General features: G+C 42.5%; 2 protein-coding genes across 3 annotated transcripts in view; one reads left to right on the forward strand and one right to left on the reverse strand.

Moving 5' to 3' along the window:
• Window positions 1–12,851, forward strand: part of LOC117203710 (collagen alpha-1(XII) chain-like) — a 79,259-nt gene extending 66,408 nt beyond the window's left edge. The window contains exon 3 of one of the 2 annotated variants that reach the window (XM_049698313.1): window positions 12,749–12,775. In XM_049698313.1, the coding sequence (XP_049554270.1) occupies window positions 12,749–12,760 (12 nt within the window). In that variant the 3' untranslated portion in view covers window positions 12,761–12,775. Of the gene's footprint in view, window positions 1–12,748 lie in introns of both variants that reach the window. The other variant, XM_049698314.1, reaches the window with a different exon arrangement.
• The window catches only part of LAMA1 (laminin subunit alpha 1), a 165,748-nt gene that overhangs the window by 35,848 nt on the left and 112,071 nt on the right, over window positions 1–17,829 (reverse strand). Inside the window, exons 37-48 of the mRNA XM_033439381.2 lie at window positions 13,580–13,790; window positions 13,066–13,182; window positions 12,786–12,949; window positions 10,710–10,845; window positions 10,112–10,205; window positions 8,183–8,299; window positions 6,510–6,692; window positions 6,050–6,204; window positions 4,562–4,705; window positions 3,443–3,576; window positions 2,473–2,623; window positions 1,592–1,716 (exon numbers count right to left, since the gene is read on the reverse strand). Coding sequence (XP_033295272.1) covers window positions 1,592–1,716; window positions 2,473–2,623; window positions 3,443–3,576; window positions 4,562–4,705; window positions 6,050–6,204; window positions 6,510–6,692; window positions 8,183–8,299; window positions 10,112–10,205; window positions 10,710–10,845; window positions 12,786–12,949; window positions 13,066–13,182; window positions 13,580–13,790 — 1,731 coding nt within the window. The remainder of the gene's footprint in view (window positions 1–1,591; window positions 1,717–2,472; window positions 2,624–3,442; window positions 3,577–4,561; window positions 4,706–6,049; window positions 6,205–6,509; window positions 6,693–8,182; window positions 8,300–10,111; window positions 10,206–10,709; window positions 10,846–12,785; window positions 12,950–13,065; window positions 13,183–13,579; window positions 13,791–17,829) is intronic.

Consider the following 17,829-nt stretch of genomic DNA (forward strand, 5'->3'; position numbering starts at 1 on the left):
CTTCTCTCCTTCAGCAGGGCCTGCCCCAGTCAGGTGGCCACCAAGAGGGATGAATGCAAAGGAAATGATGACTGAATGCGATTCTCCTGAGAAGGCTCACATCCCTCGGGTCAGCGGCACATTTCTGGGGCTCGTCCCCTGTGGGTCAGACTTCCGTTCTATAACCATGAGGCCCATATGCCTTTCCCCAGCAGGGCCTCAGGAAGGCAGCTCCAGGCCCCTGCCTGGGTAAGAGGCCGGGACAAATGACAAAGGGTCTGCCACAGCACTTCATGGCTGGCTCTCCTCCAGCGCCCAGCATTTATGGGAGGCCGGGGGCAGCGCTGCGGTCGGGAGGACCGGGCAGACGCCCTCCCTCCCAGCTCTCAGCCCCGTGACCCTGGAAGAATGACTAGACTGCTCTGATCCAAGCTGGCACCCATGAGATGGGGACCTGTCAGACTCCGTGCAGCTGTCCCGTGAGTGAGGAGGCATCACTCGGGCCCCACGCCCAGGATGCTCTACCTACCATCGCCCCTACAGCGCAGAGCTCTTTTTTATGTTACCACAAAAAAGTATTTTAGGTAATTTTCCGTAGACCATGAGACATTGAAGGAGATAAGCTTGGGTGATGTTGCCATCACCAGTACCGAGCAGAGGGCCCAGAAACAGATGACTGTCCGGTCAAGGTCAGCCATGCAGCCAATGCTCTATTGCAACAGCCTCTCAAAACTAACACAAGAATAAAGGCCTGGGCTTCCTTGGTGGCGCAGTGGTTGAGAGTCCGCCTGCTGATGCAGGGGACACGGGTTCGTGCCCCGGTCTGGGAGGATCCCACATGCCGCAGAGCGGCTGTGCCCGTGAGCCATGGCCGCTGAGCCTGCGTGTCCGGAGCCTGTGCTCTGCAACGGGAGAGGCCACAACAGTGAGAGGCCCGCGTACCACAAAAAAAAAAAAAGAATAAAGGCCTGTTGACTAAATGGAAGTTTTTTTCCCATATTTAGATGTGAACTGTTAGAATCAATGGTTTATTTTATACTATCCTTGAAGGATCTGAGAGATTGTTCATAATTATAAACATATGCTGACACCATGTTAGAGAAGTGTAAGTATATTCAAAGAAGAATAAAAAAAAATCAGTTAGCTTACTTGGTAATATAAATCAAAGTTAAAGGTAAATGATTATATTAAGAAAAAAAGTTTTTAAATCTAAAGGACATCAATGGACCATGCTAATGATTTAATAATGGAAAATTACACACAAAGGTAAAAAGCGCAATGAATTCTAATTACTGGCCCGCTCAAATGGATTCCGTTGCTAGAAGTAGTTTATTAACTCACTGAGCTAAAGTTTTTGGCTAGTAGGTAGGGGCACTTATCTAAAATGAAGACAGTTTTAATCCATTTACAAATGTAGACATAAAGCACCTGTTTGTGTCTACTTCAGCACTTGCGAAGTATGTTCTATGGAACATAAACAGCTCTGGAATGCTCCTTTTTAAAAAGAGATCAGGGTCAAATGAGTTTGGGAAATGCTGCAACTCTAACCTCCTCCCGGGACACTGTTACCGTGCATGTTAGCATCTTATGTGTTACTCATGGGGCACGTTACCTTCCAAAGCAGCCATGGCACTTTCCCTCCCTTTCAATATAGTTCCATAGGCCAATCGACTGTCCATTCAAGAAGGCCTCTCCCATGCAGCCTTTAAAATGAGTAACCTTCACAGCAGGAGACTTCTAATGTAAACAAACAAACAAACATAATCCAAGTATATTTGTTGAAAAGAAATATATTCTCTAAGTGCACAAAACTCCTCCTTGGGAGCTCAAATCTAACAGATCCAAATTTTGAGAAAACAACATCCAGGAAAATGACCAGTCTGTAATCACTGAACTTCCTTCCAATTATGAATTGGAATCCTAGAATCAACACAGCAGGACAAGATCTCAAAGGTCAGGTCAGTTACTAGGGTCACTGGAGAGAAGGCCCTTTAACTAATGAGGAAAGAGACCCAGAGAATGTGGTCAGTGGTGAGGGCCTGCCGGGAACTGGGACGCTTACTCTCATTTCAGAGCACTGAACCAAGTCCAGGTGAGTGAACTTTATTGGGTGAGAGGGTAACTGATGTAATAAAATATACGATGGGCTCCTTTGCTAACTGCTAATTAGTATTAGTCCACCACTAGAGTCAGAATAGAGATAAAGGGAGTTTACAGAAATTCATGTGGAATATTGAGTTTCCTCTTTTATTATTGGGGAAAAAAACCAAATAATAAAATGAACCACTGGCTTCTTTTCCATTATGCTATCTATTAAGCATGATCCTTTACAAAACCAACCCAACTCTGCAGATGAACTGTCCTTAAACAAAATAACAGAAGCAGGAAAATCTTCATCTGCCTAGAATATTTTCAAAAATTTAAACATATTCATTTTCTACGTTGGTAAAATCAGCCAATCAGCACTGTTAAGATGAACGTTCAGAAGGTTACCTTGATCTGTCCTCCAAGCCCTCCAACAAACATTAGTGTTGAATTGTTTACATCCAAAACATTAGCTGTTCCAGGGGATTTACTTGTTTTTGGTGGTGGCTTTTGAGATGCGCTCATTTCCTTTACACTCACCGAACCAATGTTTCCAAACCTAAGGGTCACAGAATTGCAAAAAGAGCACCTGCAGAATTGCAAGTTGGTCCACATACACACACATCTGTTTCACACACAGCCTCCACCTGCTTCTGCCCATGTCTCCAACTGGTCTCCCTGCTTCCAGTCTTGCCCATCCTGCCCCTAGTTTGCACTCCAAAATCTTGTGGAGTATTTCTTCTTAAAACATAAATTCCATCATGTTACCTCCTTGCTTAAAATAGTTTCAGATAATGAACTAAATATATTTGGAACGGTCTACTGCCTTTATCATTACCCTATTTTTTCAAATAACAAAGTAAAAATCAGAAATTTCCAATAACACACCATCACCAACCAACTGTGATATTACAGAAAAGTGAAAAGAAAGCTATACCTACAGCCACTTAACAGCAGTTGCCTCTGGAGAGGGGCTTTAAAAGGAAGAATTTTGCTTCGTGCCTGAATTTTGAGAAAACGCATCCCCCACTTGTACCCTCATCTTCTGTCCCACTTGTACCACTGCCAGCCACGTGGCATCTCCACCACGCTGCACTTTACTCCCCTCTGCTGGGGCGCAAACATTTTACTGGGTTGGCTGCCTCAGACTTGGACCTAACATTCTAAAGGCAACATAAACTTTTAACTTTTTTCTTCTGATTGTTGGTTTTGCTAACAAACTTTATTTCTTCTGTAATAATGAAAAAAATTATTTCTATAATCTAAACCAAGTATCCTTTCACTGACTTCCCAGAAATTTCGAAGACAGTTATATGATGTTACAAACATGTAATTACTTATAAGACGCGAGATGCTCAGAGAGAACTTTCTCTGCTACCTGGTTACATAGATACTGTGCCATTTGCTGTCATCAATCGGGAAGTCTGGAAATTCCAAACGTGTGGACCCGGAGCCCAAATCCCAGAGGAAGGCCACTTTCCCTCGCCGCATCTCCACTGCCAGGAAGTCAGCCTGGGGTGCAGGGCATGAGTTGGGATGAGTTCACACGCCAGACTGTGTGCATGACCACCAAAACACTTTAAAAGATGATTCTTACAGCATTTTCTCTACTTTAAAAATTTTTTTTAAGTAGAAAACAAAAAAGATCGTCTTTTGTCTTTAAATGCTCCCCTCCCTGGAGCTGGAGCATGACCTGGAGTATTGGTACTGGAGATGGTGGCCACCGCTGGCCATCAGTGCCCACCACCCTTGCCCAGCATAGCCCTCCATGAAGCCTCCCATGAAGTTCTCCAAGAAAACTTGCTGGGGGTTACCAGCCTCTACCGGGGTCATGAGGGGAGGCATTGCACTTGTTTGTTTGCCCGGTCTGAGAAGGCAATGCACGAACGTGAGATGTACAGCGAGACAGGAGCCATGAAATCGTACATCACGGACTGACCTGTGCTTTGCACCTTGTATCTTAAGAAGACATCTCGATGGCATTTGCGCTTGCTAATATTTTCTGCCCTAACATACCCAAGGGCTCTGACCTGTTCCCAATGACACAGTCAAATGAATCAGTAGTCTTCCATAGGGGACATGCCCTCTGGGAACCCTGGGAGTCTCGCTGGGTGGAATAGCCTGGGGGGAAGCTTGGCAATTCTGATATGCCCCTTGTGGTGCACACCTCCACTCCTGGTAACAGCGGCCAATGTCCACAGACCCAAAGCATAACTCCGTGGCTTCGGAGGTCACAGGAGACATTAAGAAAAGCTCTGTCCCACAGCTCACAGTTAAGATGGCAGAGGGAGGTACTTTTCATAAATGCCACTCTTCTCCTCACGGGCATTCAGTTCTGTAGTTTGATTATTTTTAATCTAATGTTACCAGTTTAGCAAAAGATTAGTTCTCATAGAAGAATTAGTGATTTCACAAAGGCCCTATTTTTTTTTAACCGATTCAGAAAATATACTCTGTCCCTAAGAGACTCAGCGTTGCTTTTGCGGGTCATACTCACACTGATGCTACTCCCCAGGTAGAAGAGAAGGTTGTCAGGTTCGCTTGTCTTCACATTTAGTGTTAAGCTGTTATAGTTGGTAGAAGAAATCTGAGGCTGGTAGGCCCGGATACAGTCTCTGTCTGCAGACACAGCAACTTTGATCTGTAGAAGGAAAACGGAAGTGTCCCTAAGTGCCTAAAAATCATGTAGGGCCACACGGTGGCAGCACGCCTGGCGCTGAACGGTGCTATTCTGTTCCAGATCGTCACTGCTAGCAGGTTTCCTCTCTGGATGATGCACAATGCTTCGTGTCTCACAAGGTGAAAGTCAGATGATGCTGAAACTTATTTTATTTGGTAAAATATTTTAATGTGGAAAAGTCAGTCAGGTTTTAAAAGGGAATTTTATGTTGGGAACTCTATCATGTGAGATTTAATTCCTTAAAGACAAGGAGCTTATCCAAATCACCTTGGAATCTTATACCTGACACAGGACATTTGATGATCATGTATGGAATAAATGGAGGGTTGATCTACTTACTCAGCAAATATTTATAGAGCAATTATTTCACTTACATATTTCTCTGATAAGTAATTACTTGCATATAATCCTTGTATTAACCTTCAAGATTATAAGTTTACATTAACCAGAGCACTTGGAACCATCCATCGGGTTTACATTTATTTGGTGACTGGAACTAAAACAGATGGAAACCAGAGCTCTTGTAAACCTACAGCCCTTTTCCCAAAGTGAAGTCACTCAGGGATCAAAGAATCCAGAACTCCTTTTTCTTGGCTAGAAACTTCAGGAAGATACTCTTTAGACCAGAGGTCACATCTATTGTCTACAGGTCCCCAGGATCAAGACAAATGATATTCTCTCAAGTCTTATTTCCCTGAAATGCCTCTCCTTTGGCGCACAGCCAATGCCATGTGCCGAGGATGACCAGGAAGCAGTCTCTCAAATTGTGTGTTTTATGCAGTTAGTGACCTGGATTTGTGCAGCATTCATGCAGTTCAAGCTGTTTTGTCAGAATCACAGAGAGGAGGCCCACACTGTATGAACCTTCTGAAGAGTACTTGGATTATGAACACAAAGTTGGTAAAATGATGGAAATAGCACCATACGCAACCAGTGAGACTTACAGGGATGCTGACGCTCAGGCCTAATGTGTTCTGCACCATCTAGCTAATTGGTGCAGATCTATAAATCTAGGCCACGATGATAAATGTCCATAAGGACACAGAGATCTCTTTGCTAACAACATTCTGCAACACATCGAAAAAAGCAAGACTCAAAGAAAATGAGACTAATTAAATAGACTTAAATATACTTAGGTAAATATATATAAAACACGGCTTTAAATATACTTGGAGACAAGGCTGTGAGGAATCAGGGGTTACTGAGAGCTGGTTAGTAGAAAGTGTGGCCGAAGGCCCTTTGCACAGGAGGCCTCTGGGACTTGCAGTTCCAGGAGCCTCAGCTGCAGGGGTGCTGGGCACTCACAGACGCTGCTTGCTTCCGGGCCTGGCTGATCAGCAGTTTGATTTCTGATAGGTTTCTGCTCAGGTTCTCTTCTAACATCTTCAAAGGCTTCAGCCGATCAAATAAAAGGTTCGCTTGTGTTTCCACATCTTTGACTTTTCTTCCAGCCAACAAAGCTAAAATATGAGGTGACGAGAAAGTTGGCAGGAGGGAGGAAACGAGAGAAATGAATTGGTCATTATTAATGCACTGGATAAACCAGAATATCTTAATAATCAAATCCTTGGCATTTTGGTAAATATATGAAAAATGCACCAGCACAAGGCATCAAGGCCCTTCTCTTTTTGTAAGTGCAAATCCAGATGTTGGTGCATTTTTATTTTTTAGGACTGCTGTTTGTGAACAAGGCACCACTGTGCCCTTGGCAAACTCAAACGGCTCGACGCAGACTTTCCTAATGGGAGGGGAGACCATGACCTACTGGTCACTGAGGAGTCACGGAGGAGTTCTTCTGTTTCTCGTAACGTGGCATTAACCCTGGACAGGTCAGTGGACGTATTCAACAGCTTCTGGCCCAATCCCACGACGTTCTTTAGAGTGCTCGTAGCGCTCTGATTTGCAGATGTGGCCAGCTCTTTGATTTTGGCGCCTTTGTCTCTGACACCTGAAATAAATTTATACGCAAGCATGCACTCTGGTGGTTATACACAGAGAAAACCAAAAACCCACAACAAATGTAATTTCACATAGACACATGTTACAGAATTTTTTGCTGGTTGTTGAACACAAAAGGGGGCTTCTGTTTTTAATGGCAATATTAAGGCTGCATATCATACGCTCTACTGCTTCCTTTTATGGATGAACGAAATATTTTTGATGACAACCCTCTGTATTGAAATATGATTTCAATACACAATGAGATGCCATGTGCTCAGCGTCTTACATGTTAATAATCTAAACTTCTTTCTTTGGTCCCTTTCCTATCACTCCCTTCTCATGGTCATTAACGCCATCTCCAAATCATTCTGCGTCTAGATAAGAAGGTTTGGGAATTTAAATCTGTAAGTGACATGGAAGTATCCTAGGCTAGAGGAAGTGTACTGCCCACAACATCAACTGGCTGCTGGAAATAACAGTGCAGTAAAAACTAAACGGTCACTAAAGATAAAGTGGAATTCAGTTATTCTAGAAAATCTGGGGGATGGGTTTTTTTAAAGGCACTCGTATTCATTTTTAAAGTGTTTAATCACAAACGGGGCAAAGATTAACACTAGAAGAAGCTGGATGAAGGGTATGCAGGTGTTCTTTTTTTACTCTTCTTGCAACTTTTTGGCAAGTTGGAAATTGCTTCCAAATAAAAAGTTATTTTTGAGTGCTTGATCAACATACACCATGTATCCTTAAAAACAGATAAATAAGAGCAAAAGAAATTTCCATATCAGAAAATGTTCCATTGATTTAAGTCAGTCCAAAGCGCCGCCAAGTCCAGCTCCCCACGGTAACTTTCATGCTTATAAGATGAACCAGCAGACGGAAGAACTTTGGAGATGTTTGGCTATCTTATAAGACTTTTAAAATAATCTTATAAAAAAAAGAAAAGGTTGAAGGAGTGTAAAATAAATCACTGCAGCACAACTCGCCTGTTATACTTTTAAAAAGTTAACCTATTAAAAATTTTAATGAACACTGCATTTCCAAACCATCAGTATTCAAGTGATCTATTTTAGAATGCTTATCGCCTCACAAAGGAAGATTTCTTTAATTTCCAAGCAAGAATTCTCTAATTTCCCACATTTGTAATGAATCTAGCATTTCCCCCTAAAGCAGGAACATTCCAGCTTCTTTACCTCCTTGCTTCTTTGAATGGCCCTTCTTTCATCTCAGGCCCATTTTAAAAGTAAGCAATTAATACGGTAGCATAAAGAATCTAAGGCTTTTGTTTTTCAGGTATAATTCTACTACTTCAATGCAGGTGTTCTGATGTTATAAAAAACATAATGATCTTCACTTCCAAACCATATTCCTCTACCAATCTTGGCCTCATTTCGGGTGAGGGGTCTCCATCAGACTTGAGGCAGGTCTTCCTCACACTCATGTGTAAGGGTTTTGCAATGAGAAGATATTAATTAAATCAAGAACCCCCCTTCCACTTACCTTCAGGAATTGCTCTAAGTATCAAAAGTGATTCATTGGTCTGCTTAGTAATTTTATCAGCATTCTCTTGAAATCTCTTTGCAGTATTTTTCAATTCACTCAGTTCCAACGCGATACCTATTCAAAGGGGAAAAAGTGTTCCCTTTTAGGCTAGTCCTAAAAAGTTGCCTAGATGAGAGCTTTATCATTCCTGACCCATCGATAAAATCAGCAGCTTTCTACAGAGACCCCAAATATTGAAAGTTTTTCCAGCAAGACTTACCACCACTCATTATAAAAATTGTGTGTTTTGGGGCTTACTTGATCATCTTTTCTACTTTGTTTCCCTTCGCACTAACATTTCTTCCTAAATTCGTGTCCAATTTAATTAGAGCTCTAGGGTGAAAAGCCGTGTTTAAGTCACTCAGTCTTAATCAGACTTACTAACTTCCTATCCACACCCAAGTCCTGGCCACCTTTGTCCCCTAGGTTGTAAGACCCCAAACATGGGCTCCTGCTCTGGAATCTTCTTCTCAGTCCCCCACCTGCTTCTCAGCCAGGGTCCCTCCCCTACTTTCCTGCTCCCTTCTGACCACCCAATAGACACTCAACTCGTCCTCCTTCATGTTTGATCAAAGCTGTTGGATCAAAGCTTTTACTTTTAAAATTGCTGTTCATAATACACAATCACATTTGGATTCTGAACACCTGGTTAAAAAATAAATTACTGATAAAATCCACGATGAACATGATGGTTCTGCATAAAATTTTAATTGCCAGAAAGTTCACTATTTTGTGGCCTACAAAACACCTTTAGTTATGTAAACTAAAGCTACCGCCCATCAGCAGCGATGCTAGAGTTTGTGTTTAAAGCTTTATGATTGAGAATTAGGGACTTTTTATATTTTGAGATGAACATAAATTCTAAATTGTGCCACTCACAAAGAAACAAAAAATATGCACCTATCCAAGCCCTTGGCTGTGGAAGGGTCCAGGACTGGACATGGAAGTAGTCTAAGGGGTATGAGCCTTGTTTATGGCCCACCATTTACTCCCATAGGAAAAGACAATATTTTTGTTGTATTAGAGTATATTAAGGTGACAGGTACACTATACGTTATAAAACTTGTATGTTTCTCTTACACAACAGATTCCTCTGCCATTTTGTGTTATGCTTATTGGATAACTCTTACATATGCCAAAACTGCTTACTGAAACTCTTGGGAAAAATGAAACTGCATAGGTATTTTTTTAAATAGATAAATCAATAATGATTTGATTCAGTAATTATTTAATAAGAACCTATCACGAGTCTAACATTACATTAGCCCTATGAAGAAGACACAAGAGGAATCAAACATAATACATCTTGGGCTTCCGTGGTGGCGCAGTGGTTGAGAGTCCACCTGCTGATGCAGGGGACACGGGTTCGTGCCCTGGTCCGGGAAGATCCCGCATGCCACGGAGCGGCTGGGCCCATGAGCCATGGCCGCTAAGCCTGCGCGTCCGGAGCCTATGCTCCGCGGCGGGAGAGGCCACAGCAGTGAGAGGCCCACGTACCGCAAAAAAAAAAAACAACAAACCATAATACATCTCTTCAAGAAACTGTGAAACCCTGAGAGATGAATAGAGAAGCACATGAAATCACAGATAACCTGACAAACGCTATGAAGAACAGCCAGGGCTCAGGCACTAAAGCAGCGAGTAGAGATTTTGGTTCTCACGGAAGGATTATCGAGTCTATGGAAGATTGGAGGGGACTGCACATTAAATGAGATATCACTAAAATAAAAATTATATGATGTGTCTATGATAGGAAACTGGAATATTATTGTGACAAAGAAATGTTAAGCTTCAAATTGCTCCAGGAAAGATGAATGTTCTGGAAGTATGTTCAGAGATGTGTCCACAATCACTCCGATATCAACACAGTCCAAGCTGGAAACCGACCTCCATGCTTTCTGCTCAGGCTATTGCCTTCTTTTAGAAATTCAGCACTGCGCTGGAGAGCCGCTTTCCCATTAGAAACAAGAGATTCTGAGGCCTGTAAAACAGAACAATTTAAACATAGCAACTGGAGGGCAGGGCGGAGGTGGAGAAAGCAATTCCATTCTATCAGAATAGCCTCCAGTGTAGTTCCAAACAAGGAAGTCAGCGAGATAACAGGCAGGGACAATTTAAACTGTCCTATCTTATGTTTAATATATGTTCCAGTTTGTGGCTGAAGAGAAGGAACACAGCCATTTTTAAATCTATAAACACAAAAACAGCCATTAAATGCAGATCTTCACCACAGGTAAGAAAAGCTGTCTCAAGTGGATATCAAGTAGCATTATCATTTTTGTTCTAAGAATTATTTATGACTTAGGAAATAAAAACTTACATCACATGATGACAGAAGCCTTAAACAGATCCCACCAGAAAAAGAATGTTGACAAGCATAGATTTAAGCCACTGCATGTCTGCTCAAGCACCTCATGGCAGGATCGCTGCCCCACAGTGCCCAGAAAAGGAAGGCGCACACGGAAGCCCCCAGGGCATTTCTTACCACGCTCGCCTTTCTTTCAGTCCTGAGAGTATCTTTCACCAACTTCTCTGATTCTTCAATCAGGCTCCGGATGTTGGAATGGACATGGGTTGCACTGGTCGCATTTAGGGACACGTGACTAACATTTCCAAGGCCACTGTGAAATCAACATATTTAGAGATGTTATGATCAACTAAATTGAACTACCCCACTATTCTTAAAAGCCTTCCAGTTTCTTCCCCCTTAGAGAATTATCATCAACAAGGAAGACAGGATTTCATGTCAACACGTGGATTCCCCTCGAACTCCAAAAGTAATCTTAAGAAGTGATAACACTAAGAACTGCTGTTTAATTAACACCCAAAGAAGAGATGACTGCTGTGTCCCATCTTTTAAACCATCCATTCTTTGATCTCTGTTCAAACCCCCTGCGTGTGTCTGGGGTGCCGCTGCATGTTTGCATTGGCTGTAATCTCTCCTGCTACAGCATGTGTTAATTTAAAAAAAACAAAAAAGGCTTTCCTAAGCATATATGAGGATGCTGAATCTTATTCCTCAAATAGTATAGACCGATTTGAGGAAATTCACTAGGGGTTTTGGAGGAGCATCAGATAATATTTCAATCATCTGAACTTTACTCTTGTAAGTGGGCAAATCACTCAAGAAGTTGCCAGCTGGTAATGGTGCAATTTCATCCAGCTCACTCTAGCTTCAAAATGAAATCTGACAATTGACACATCTTTGCCTGCTGAGTAACCTACTTCATTTTCTTCCCGAGGTTATTGAGTTGCGTGATTCCCAAACCAGACACCAGCAGTTATTACTTGTTACTACTTCACTGGCAAAATCCAGTGACTTATAAATAAAAGATAATAATGTTATTTAACTTTACGTATCATACCAAATTACTTTTACTACTCATACTAAGTAATAAAGATTTTGTTGTAGCTATGCCTGTAATCAGAACATTCTTTTGTCTTTTGGGAAACGATGAAAGATGAAGAAAGGAGAAGAAATGAGTATGTAATTCCATTTTCTGATTCCGATGGCAGACACAGGCGGTAGTGCTCAATGCAGCACATAATTTAAGCAATAGTCTATGTTATTCAATACATCGTTTTCAATTGCTTTCATTGTGTGGGCTAATCTTTTATGGCAGCATTCCTCAAACTGGAAAAATATTTATTTTTCTCCTTCCACAAAACACACCCAACACACAGAAACACACATATTCTAGTGTGTCCAGACTTTTTCCACTCATAATTTATAACAGATTCTAAAAGAAATAAATGTACCAACTAACAATATTGTGTAAATCACTGATAAGGCCTAAAACCCCGATTCCCTCATTTGCTGCACATTAGGTCACCTGAGTATCTTAAAAAAAAGGAAAAGTACAGCTCACACCCTACAGTCTTCGGGGGATGGGAGAGAGGCAAGTGGACACAGGCATCAGTATTTTGAAGTTCCCCAGGGTATTGCTGCAACAATTTGGGAACCATTGGCCTAAAGCTGTGCTTCTCATTTAAAGGTATTTCTAACAAGCTGAGGATGTATTTGACAAATATCCAAAAATATATGTTAAAATTATGATAGTACAATGGTAGACCTTCAGGTAGTAGAAAGTAATGGAGATCGTATCTTTCAGTAGTTGGAAAATAGATTCCCAACACTTCTAATAGCCCGGGACGGGCAACCACTACCTGCATCCACGCATAAAGCCCGCGGGATCACAAGGTCCAAGAAGACAAGATGTATAAAAATAAATCAATATCTGGTTCTGTCCATAGGCAACCTAACAATAAAGTCCTGAGCACCAGGTAGATACTTAAGGCCTCGATGGCTTGATATCAGAGCATAATATTTGTTTTCATTCCTATCTGGTTCAGTTTGCATTTTTCCATCATACGGTCCTGCTGATGGTCAACCACGTTACCAGACATGGGAGAAAATCCTCCTTGCCATGGAAATAAAAGAGAAGTCTTCATTTTTAGACAAAAAAAAGAATTTCACTCAACACTGTGATCGAAATAGCCATGCTTTTTCTCTCTGATCCACAGATCACAACCTGAGAACTCCTGCAAGGTGTGGTCTCACCTGTCCAGAGCACCTGCCAGTCTCTGGAGCTCAGTGGCATGATCCTCCGCTCTGTAGACAAGGTCCAGTGCTCTTCTTTTGGACATCTGCATGACCAGGTCATCTACGTGGTGCCTGATTTTGGCAGTCCATAGAAGCAGCTCATCCCGGTGATGCTCTAACTGCTACATAGAGAAATTAACATTGTGACTACATGTGCAACTATTTAACAATGTATCTGAGACGTGGGAAGATTCTTTGGAAACTTTGGGTACTGCAGCTGTGCTGAGTTGGGACTTACTGCTAGAGCCTTTCCTGAAGCATTTGCAGGTGCAGTGGCAGCATCAAGCAGTCCTCTTCCTTCTGCGATTAGCACTGACGTCAAGTTTTGTTCTTCTTGAACACGCAGCTTTTTATCCTGTAGCAAAAATCACCTCTAAGGATGCTTCATAAAAGCAAGTCGGTTTCTGAACCGCGGTGCCTGACACTATGTGCTGAAGTTAGCCTTCGGGGCTCTTTTTTTTTTTTTGTGCGGTACACGGGCCTCTCACTGTTGTGGCCTCTCCCATTGCGGAGCACAGGCTCCAGACGCGCAGGCTCCGCGGCCATGGCTCATGGGCCCAGCTGCTCCGCAGCATGTGGGATCTTCCCTGACCGGGGCACGAACCCGTGTCCCCTGCATCGGCAGGCGGACTCTCAACCACTGCGCCACCAGGGAAGCCCCGGGGCTCAGTTTTTAAGAAGCTAAGACTGGTATCATTTACATGGGAGAATGTGGTACCAGCTCTAATGGGGAGAGAGCTGGTAAGACTCACGCTGAACTCTCGCAGGTTGGCCCTGACAATGAACAGCAGGCGCCTGCTTTCCTGGGTCTTCCTCTCTGCCTCCCTCAGGAGCTCTTCTGCGGCCTGCACTTTACTGCTGTGTCTTGAAAGGAGGCTGCTTGCTGCTTCTTTTAACACCTCCAACTCTTGCTGTGGTTTCTGGTAATTTTTCTGAATTTGTGACAATAAATCTTCAGCAGCCCTGGGAAAATAATAGACGGTTCACATGGTAAGAAATGAACAACAAAGCTCATATCATTGAAATGATAGTGGAAGAAACTTTTTGTTTTATACAGGAGGTTCTTATTAGTTATCCATTTTATACATATTAGTGTATATCTGTCGATCCCAATCTCCCAATTCATCCCACCACCACTCCCCCTGACCCCGATAGTGGAAGAGACTTTTACATAATCGTTCTGAGTTTCTTTGTGACGTCCTAAGTGGTACCTTGTAATCTCTTAAAAAGGGAAACAATTTTTCTAAGACAGCTATTAGTATGGCAGATTTACATTTTATCCTTAATAAACTCTCCTTATTCACAAACTTACTAACGTATTTTAGTAATGGAATTAAAAGAAACCATCTCAGTGAATCTTGATTCAGAAAATTGGGACCATAGTCTGTGAGTGACGGCAACTGAAATCTTTCATTATAATATGGCCAGAAATTGAAAAAAGGAGACTCTTCAGTGATTTGCTCTCAAGTTACCAGTGTATTTATACAACAGAAAAGTTTTTCTGCAGCTAGTTAAAAAACAGATTTTATAAAAACTTTCAAATCCAAATTGCCAATAAAGATATAATTTGTACCACTGATAAAAGCAAGCTTTAGGAAATCGAAAGACATTTTCCCCTATTCTTTTGTAAATTGCTATTTCAATCAAACTTAAAGCTCTATAGAATGATACAGTTTTCATACTACAGAACTTTGCAGTGGTTGAATATATCCCATTAACTTCTTGCTTCAATTTGTCAGAAGAACTTTGAAAAATTTCATGGAAAATGCCTTGTAAATCACCCTTAGCTTTCACATATCATCAGATCGCTGGGCTAAACACCACAAAAAAACATTTTCCAAAGATACATATTTGAACTCTGACATCATTGAGCATTATCAGGAATTATTTGAACATTCTTATGATTTTTAATGATTATAAAAATGATAGCAAGATGTTGCATTATGATACAGGCAACAAGAACCAAAAAGAGCACATGGGAAACACACAAATAAATCCAATATATTCCTAACATGTGGCCATGAATCTGTCAATTCACATTGTTAAAGAAGGTATCTCTCAAAGAAATTTAAATATAGAGGTCAAGTTTTCATCTATGAAATGAATTTACCACCTAAACTGTGATCAGATGAAATGATATAGTCAGCAGTGACTTGAAAGACTAAAAAGAAAAAACACAAAACCCCTCAGCACTCTTAGCTTCTTCTTGTAAAATTTATTTAGTTAACACAGTAAAACAGTGTTTTTCAAACTGCGTTTCTCCACAACACTAGTGCCGTGAACAGGTAAGCAAGTTCCATGAGAAAGGGTTGCGTGCTGCAGTACATTTAGCTGTGTTCTCCAGGCTCCTTTTGGAGATCCTGAAACATCAGCCTGAAGACTTGTAGTAAAGACCTTGTCTCTCCTTAAGACACTGCATTTACCAAATTATCTAGGCACAGGACACATTTCTTTACTGAAATATCTTTTGAATGGTGTGGGGACACCTGCGTGGAAAACAGTTGGGAAACACAGCTACAAAGGATAATTTACAGGGTGCGGTAAAGGGAAAGATAGCAGGCCGGAGTTGGCTACCCTTAGAAAGGCCTGCTTGCCAGGCTGGCCCTCGGCTGGCGTCTGCAAGTGCTCCCGCTGTCCCCTGACTGATAAGGGTGGCTCACTGCCTCGACTGTTTGTGCAAACAATGTGGTTTAGGCTGAACACCTGCTTCCCTCCTGGGAGTCTGGAATGTGGGTATGTGCTGGGCAGAGGGAGCCTATGGGACCAGCCCCCACTGAAAACCTCAGATGCTGAACTCTATGGGCTTCCCTGGGCATCACACACAAGCTGCTGCATTCTCATTGCTGGGGGGAGAGTGTGCTCCGTGGTCCCTCCTGGGATGGAGAGAGTGTAGGGAGCCTGCATGGGCTCCTCCCAGCTCCCCTGCATCTTCCTCATGATCCAGCGGTGCATCCTTAATACGCCACTCTAGGAAATCTCAGCCCTGAGTCACAGGAGTCCTGGTGAAACTCTGAATGTGGAGGTGGCCTTGGGGACCCTGACACATGCACAATAAGCAACTAGGTTGTGTGCTAAGTACTCTCACTTACAGGATTGCCGTACTTCAGCATAAATTATCAATCTTCTAAGAATTATAATAAAAAGGCTGAGAAATAAATCCTAAAATAATCCATGAAATTTGAAATGACTTAAGTACACGGATTATCTATGGAAGAAAGTGGAGGCCTAAGAATGCATTTAAAAATCTTTTTAAAATAAAAGTCTCAGTAGTAATAATTTAACTTACAAATTAAAGAGAGAGTTTAAGAATCTTATTAATAACTTAATTCCAAATAGAAATAGAAGAGCTACAATGACAGAGAAAGGGTGACAGAAGGAGGGCCTAGTGGGGACGAGGGTCAGGGGGCACAGGTGGGGAGAGGGCCCCCTGCCTTCTCCCATTCCTCTCAACTGCTACTCAGTAAGTCAACTTTTCCCAGTTGGACTGTGAGCTCCTAGTGGGCAAAAGGCTTTATTGTTCTCTTTTGTGTCCCCAAGTCCTAGCACAATGCGGGACACCTGTGGGCTCAATCCACTTTATTGACCGAATGACATGACCGTGGAAGGTACTGGTGGGGGGAGGACCCCTGCAAAATGACTCCTGGGATCTGCAGGGATTCCCCGTCTGAGGGAGAGACGTGCAGCCGAGGGAGAGAATGAATGAGATGACCGACCACGTGTGGTGCTGGGAGGACCTTGAGCCTAGGATGAGCTGGAGCCGGGTGGATGGGGGGAGATGGTGAGTGAAGAGGGAGGCTGGAATGAATACGTGATGTTTACATGTTGTCCAGGAGGCAGTGGGGAGCTGAGGAAGGTGGGGAGAGAGCAGGGTGCCCTGGGGTGGCTGCCTCAACTGCAGGCGGGTCCTGGGACCACCTGCATGGAGGTATGAGCCTTTCCCTGTGGGGGTCCCCACACCATGCATCCAGTGAAGGGAGGATGCAGGGGAGGGGCTGGGTCAGGGAGAGGTGATTACAATCTAGTGTAGGTACACAGCCATGGTCTCTGAGCTGACCATGGAAATTCCACCCACCCATCTTCTATGGACTGGGTCTAAAGTGTACTTCCTGTTGTTTAGGGCTGGAAAATAACGGTTTAATGTCAGACAGATTTAGGTGTGTAGCCAGATTTCATATTGTCCTGCACGTGGGGCAAGCTACTAATATTCTCTGGGCCTCAGTTTCTCCAGCTGGATATTTCCCACCTAACAAGGTGGCGGGGATGAGCCCCTGCAGTCCATGAGGGGTGCAGTCTACACCATCCAGCACAGAAGAGGTGCTCTGTAGATGGCGGCCCCTTCCCCATCCCCTGGGTCCTCGCCCACTTCTGAGCCCCCCTCGACCAGTCCATAGTCCTCTCAGGGCCCTTCTTGGGCCCTAACAAATGTTCTAGTAATTAGATTATGAGTCCCCTCTCCAAATCCCATGCAACATAAGTTCCTCCTTTTGTTTCTCACAGAACAAATTAACAACGTCAAAAATCCCATTCAATGATGAAAAAAGATGTCTAAGCTCAGCTCTCCCGTGTGTGCCGGTAGAAGTGGATGTTGTTTTTAAAAACGTTTTAGAAAATAATTTGGCAATGCAAGTCGGGAATCCTCAAAATGCAAACTCTTTGGCTAAATGATTTCACTCCTTAACATGTACCCTGATAAAATAATAATGTGAAATACAGAAAAAGATTCTTATCTAAGTTGTTCATTACAACATTATTTAAAATAGTAAAATATATTAAAAATAGTTTAAACATCTCACTATAGAGACTGGAGTTCTGATGGAGTATTATGTGACTAAACCAGTACTTAAGACATTTATCACAACCTGGCAGAGAGATAGCTTTGCTATTACATCAAGTAATTACTGTGTGAAAATACTACGAAAAAAGCCTGAAAGCAAATTACAAGCTCCTAGTGACCATGTCTAACAATTCTTTGTGATCTGTCATTTCACATCATGGGTTTTGA

Source organism: Orcinus orca, chromosome 15 (genome assembly GCF_937001465.1).
Source record: "Orcinus orca chromosome 15, mOrcOrc1.1, whole genome shotgun sequence".
Taxonomy (NCBI): domain Eukaryota; kingdom Metazoa; phylum Chordata; class Mammalia; order Artiodactyla; family Delphinidae; genus Orcinus; species Orcinus orca.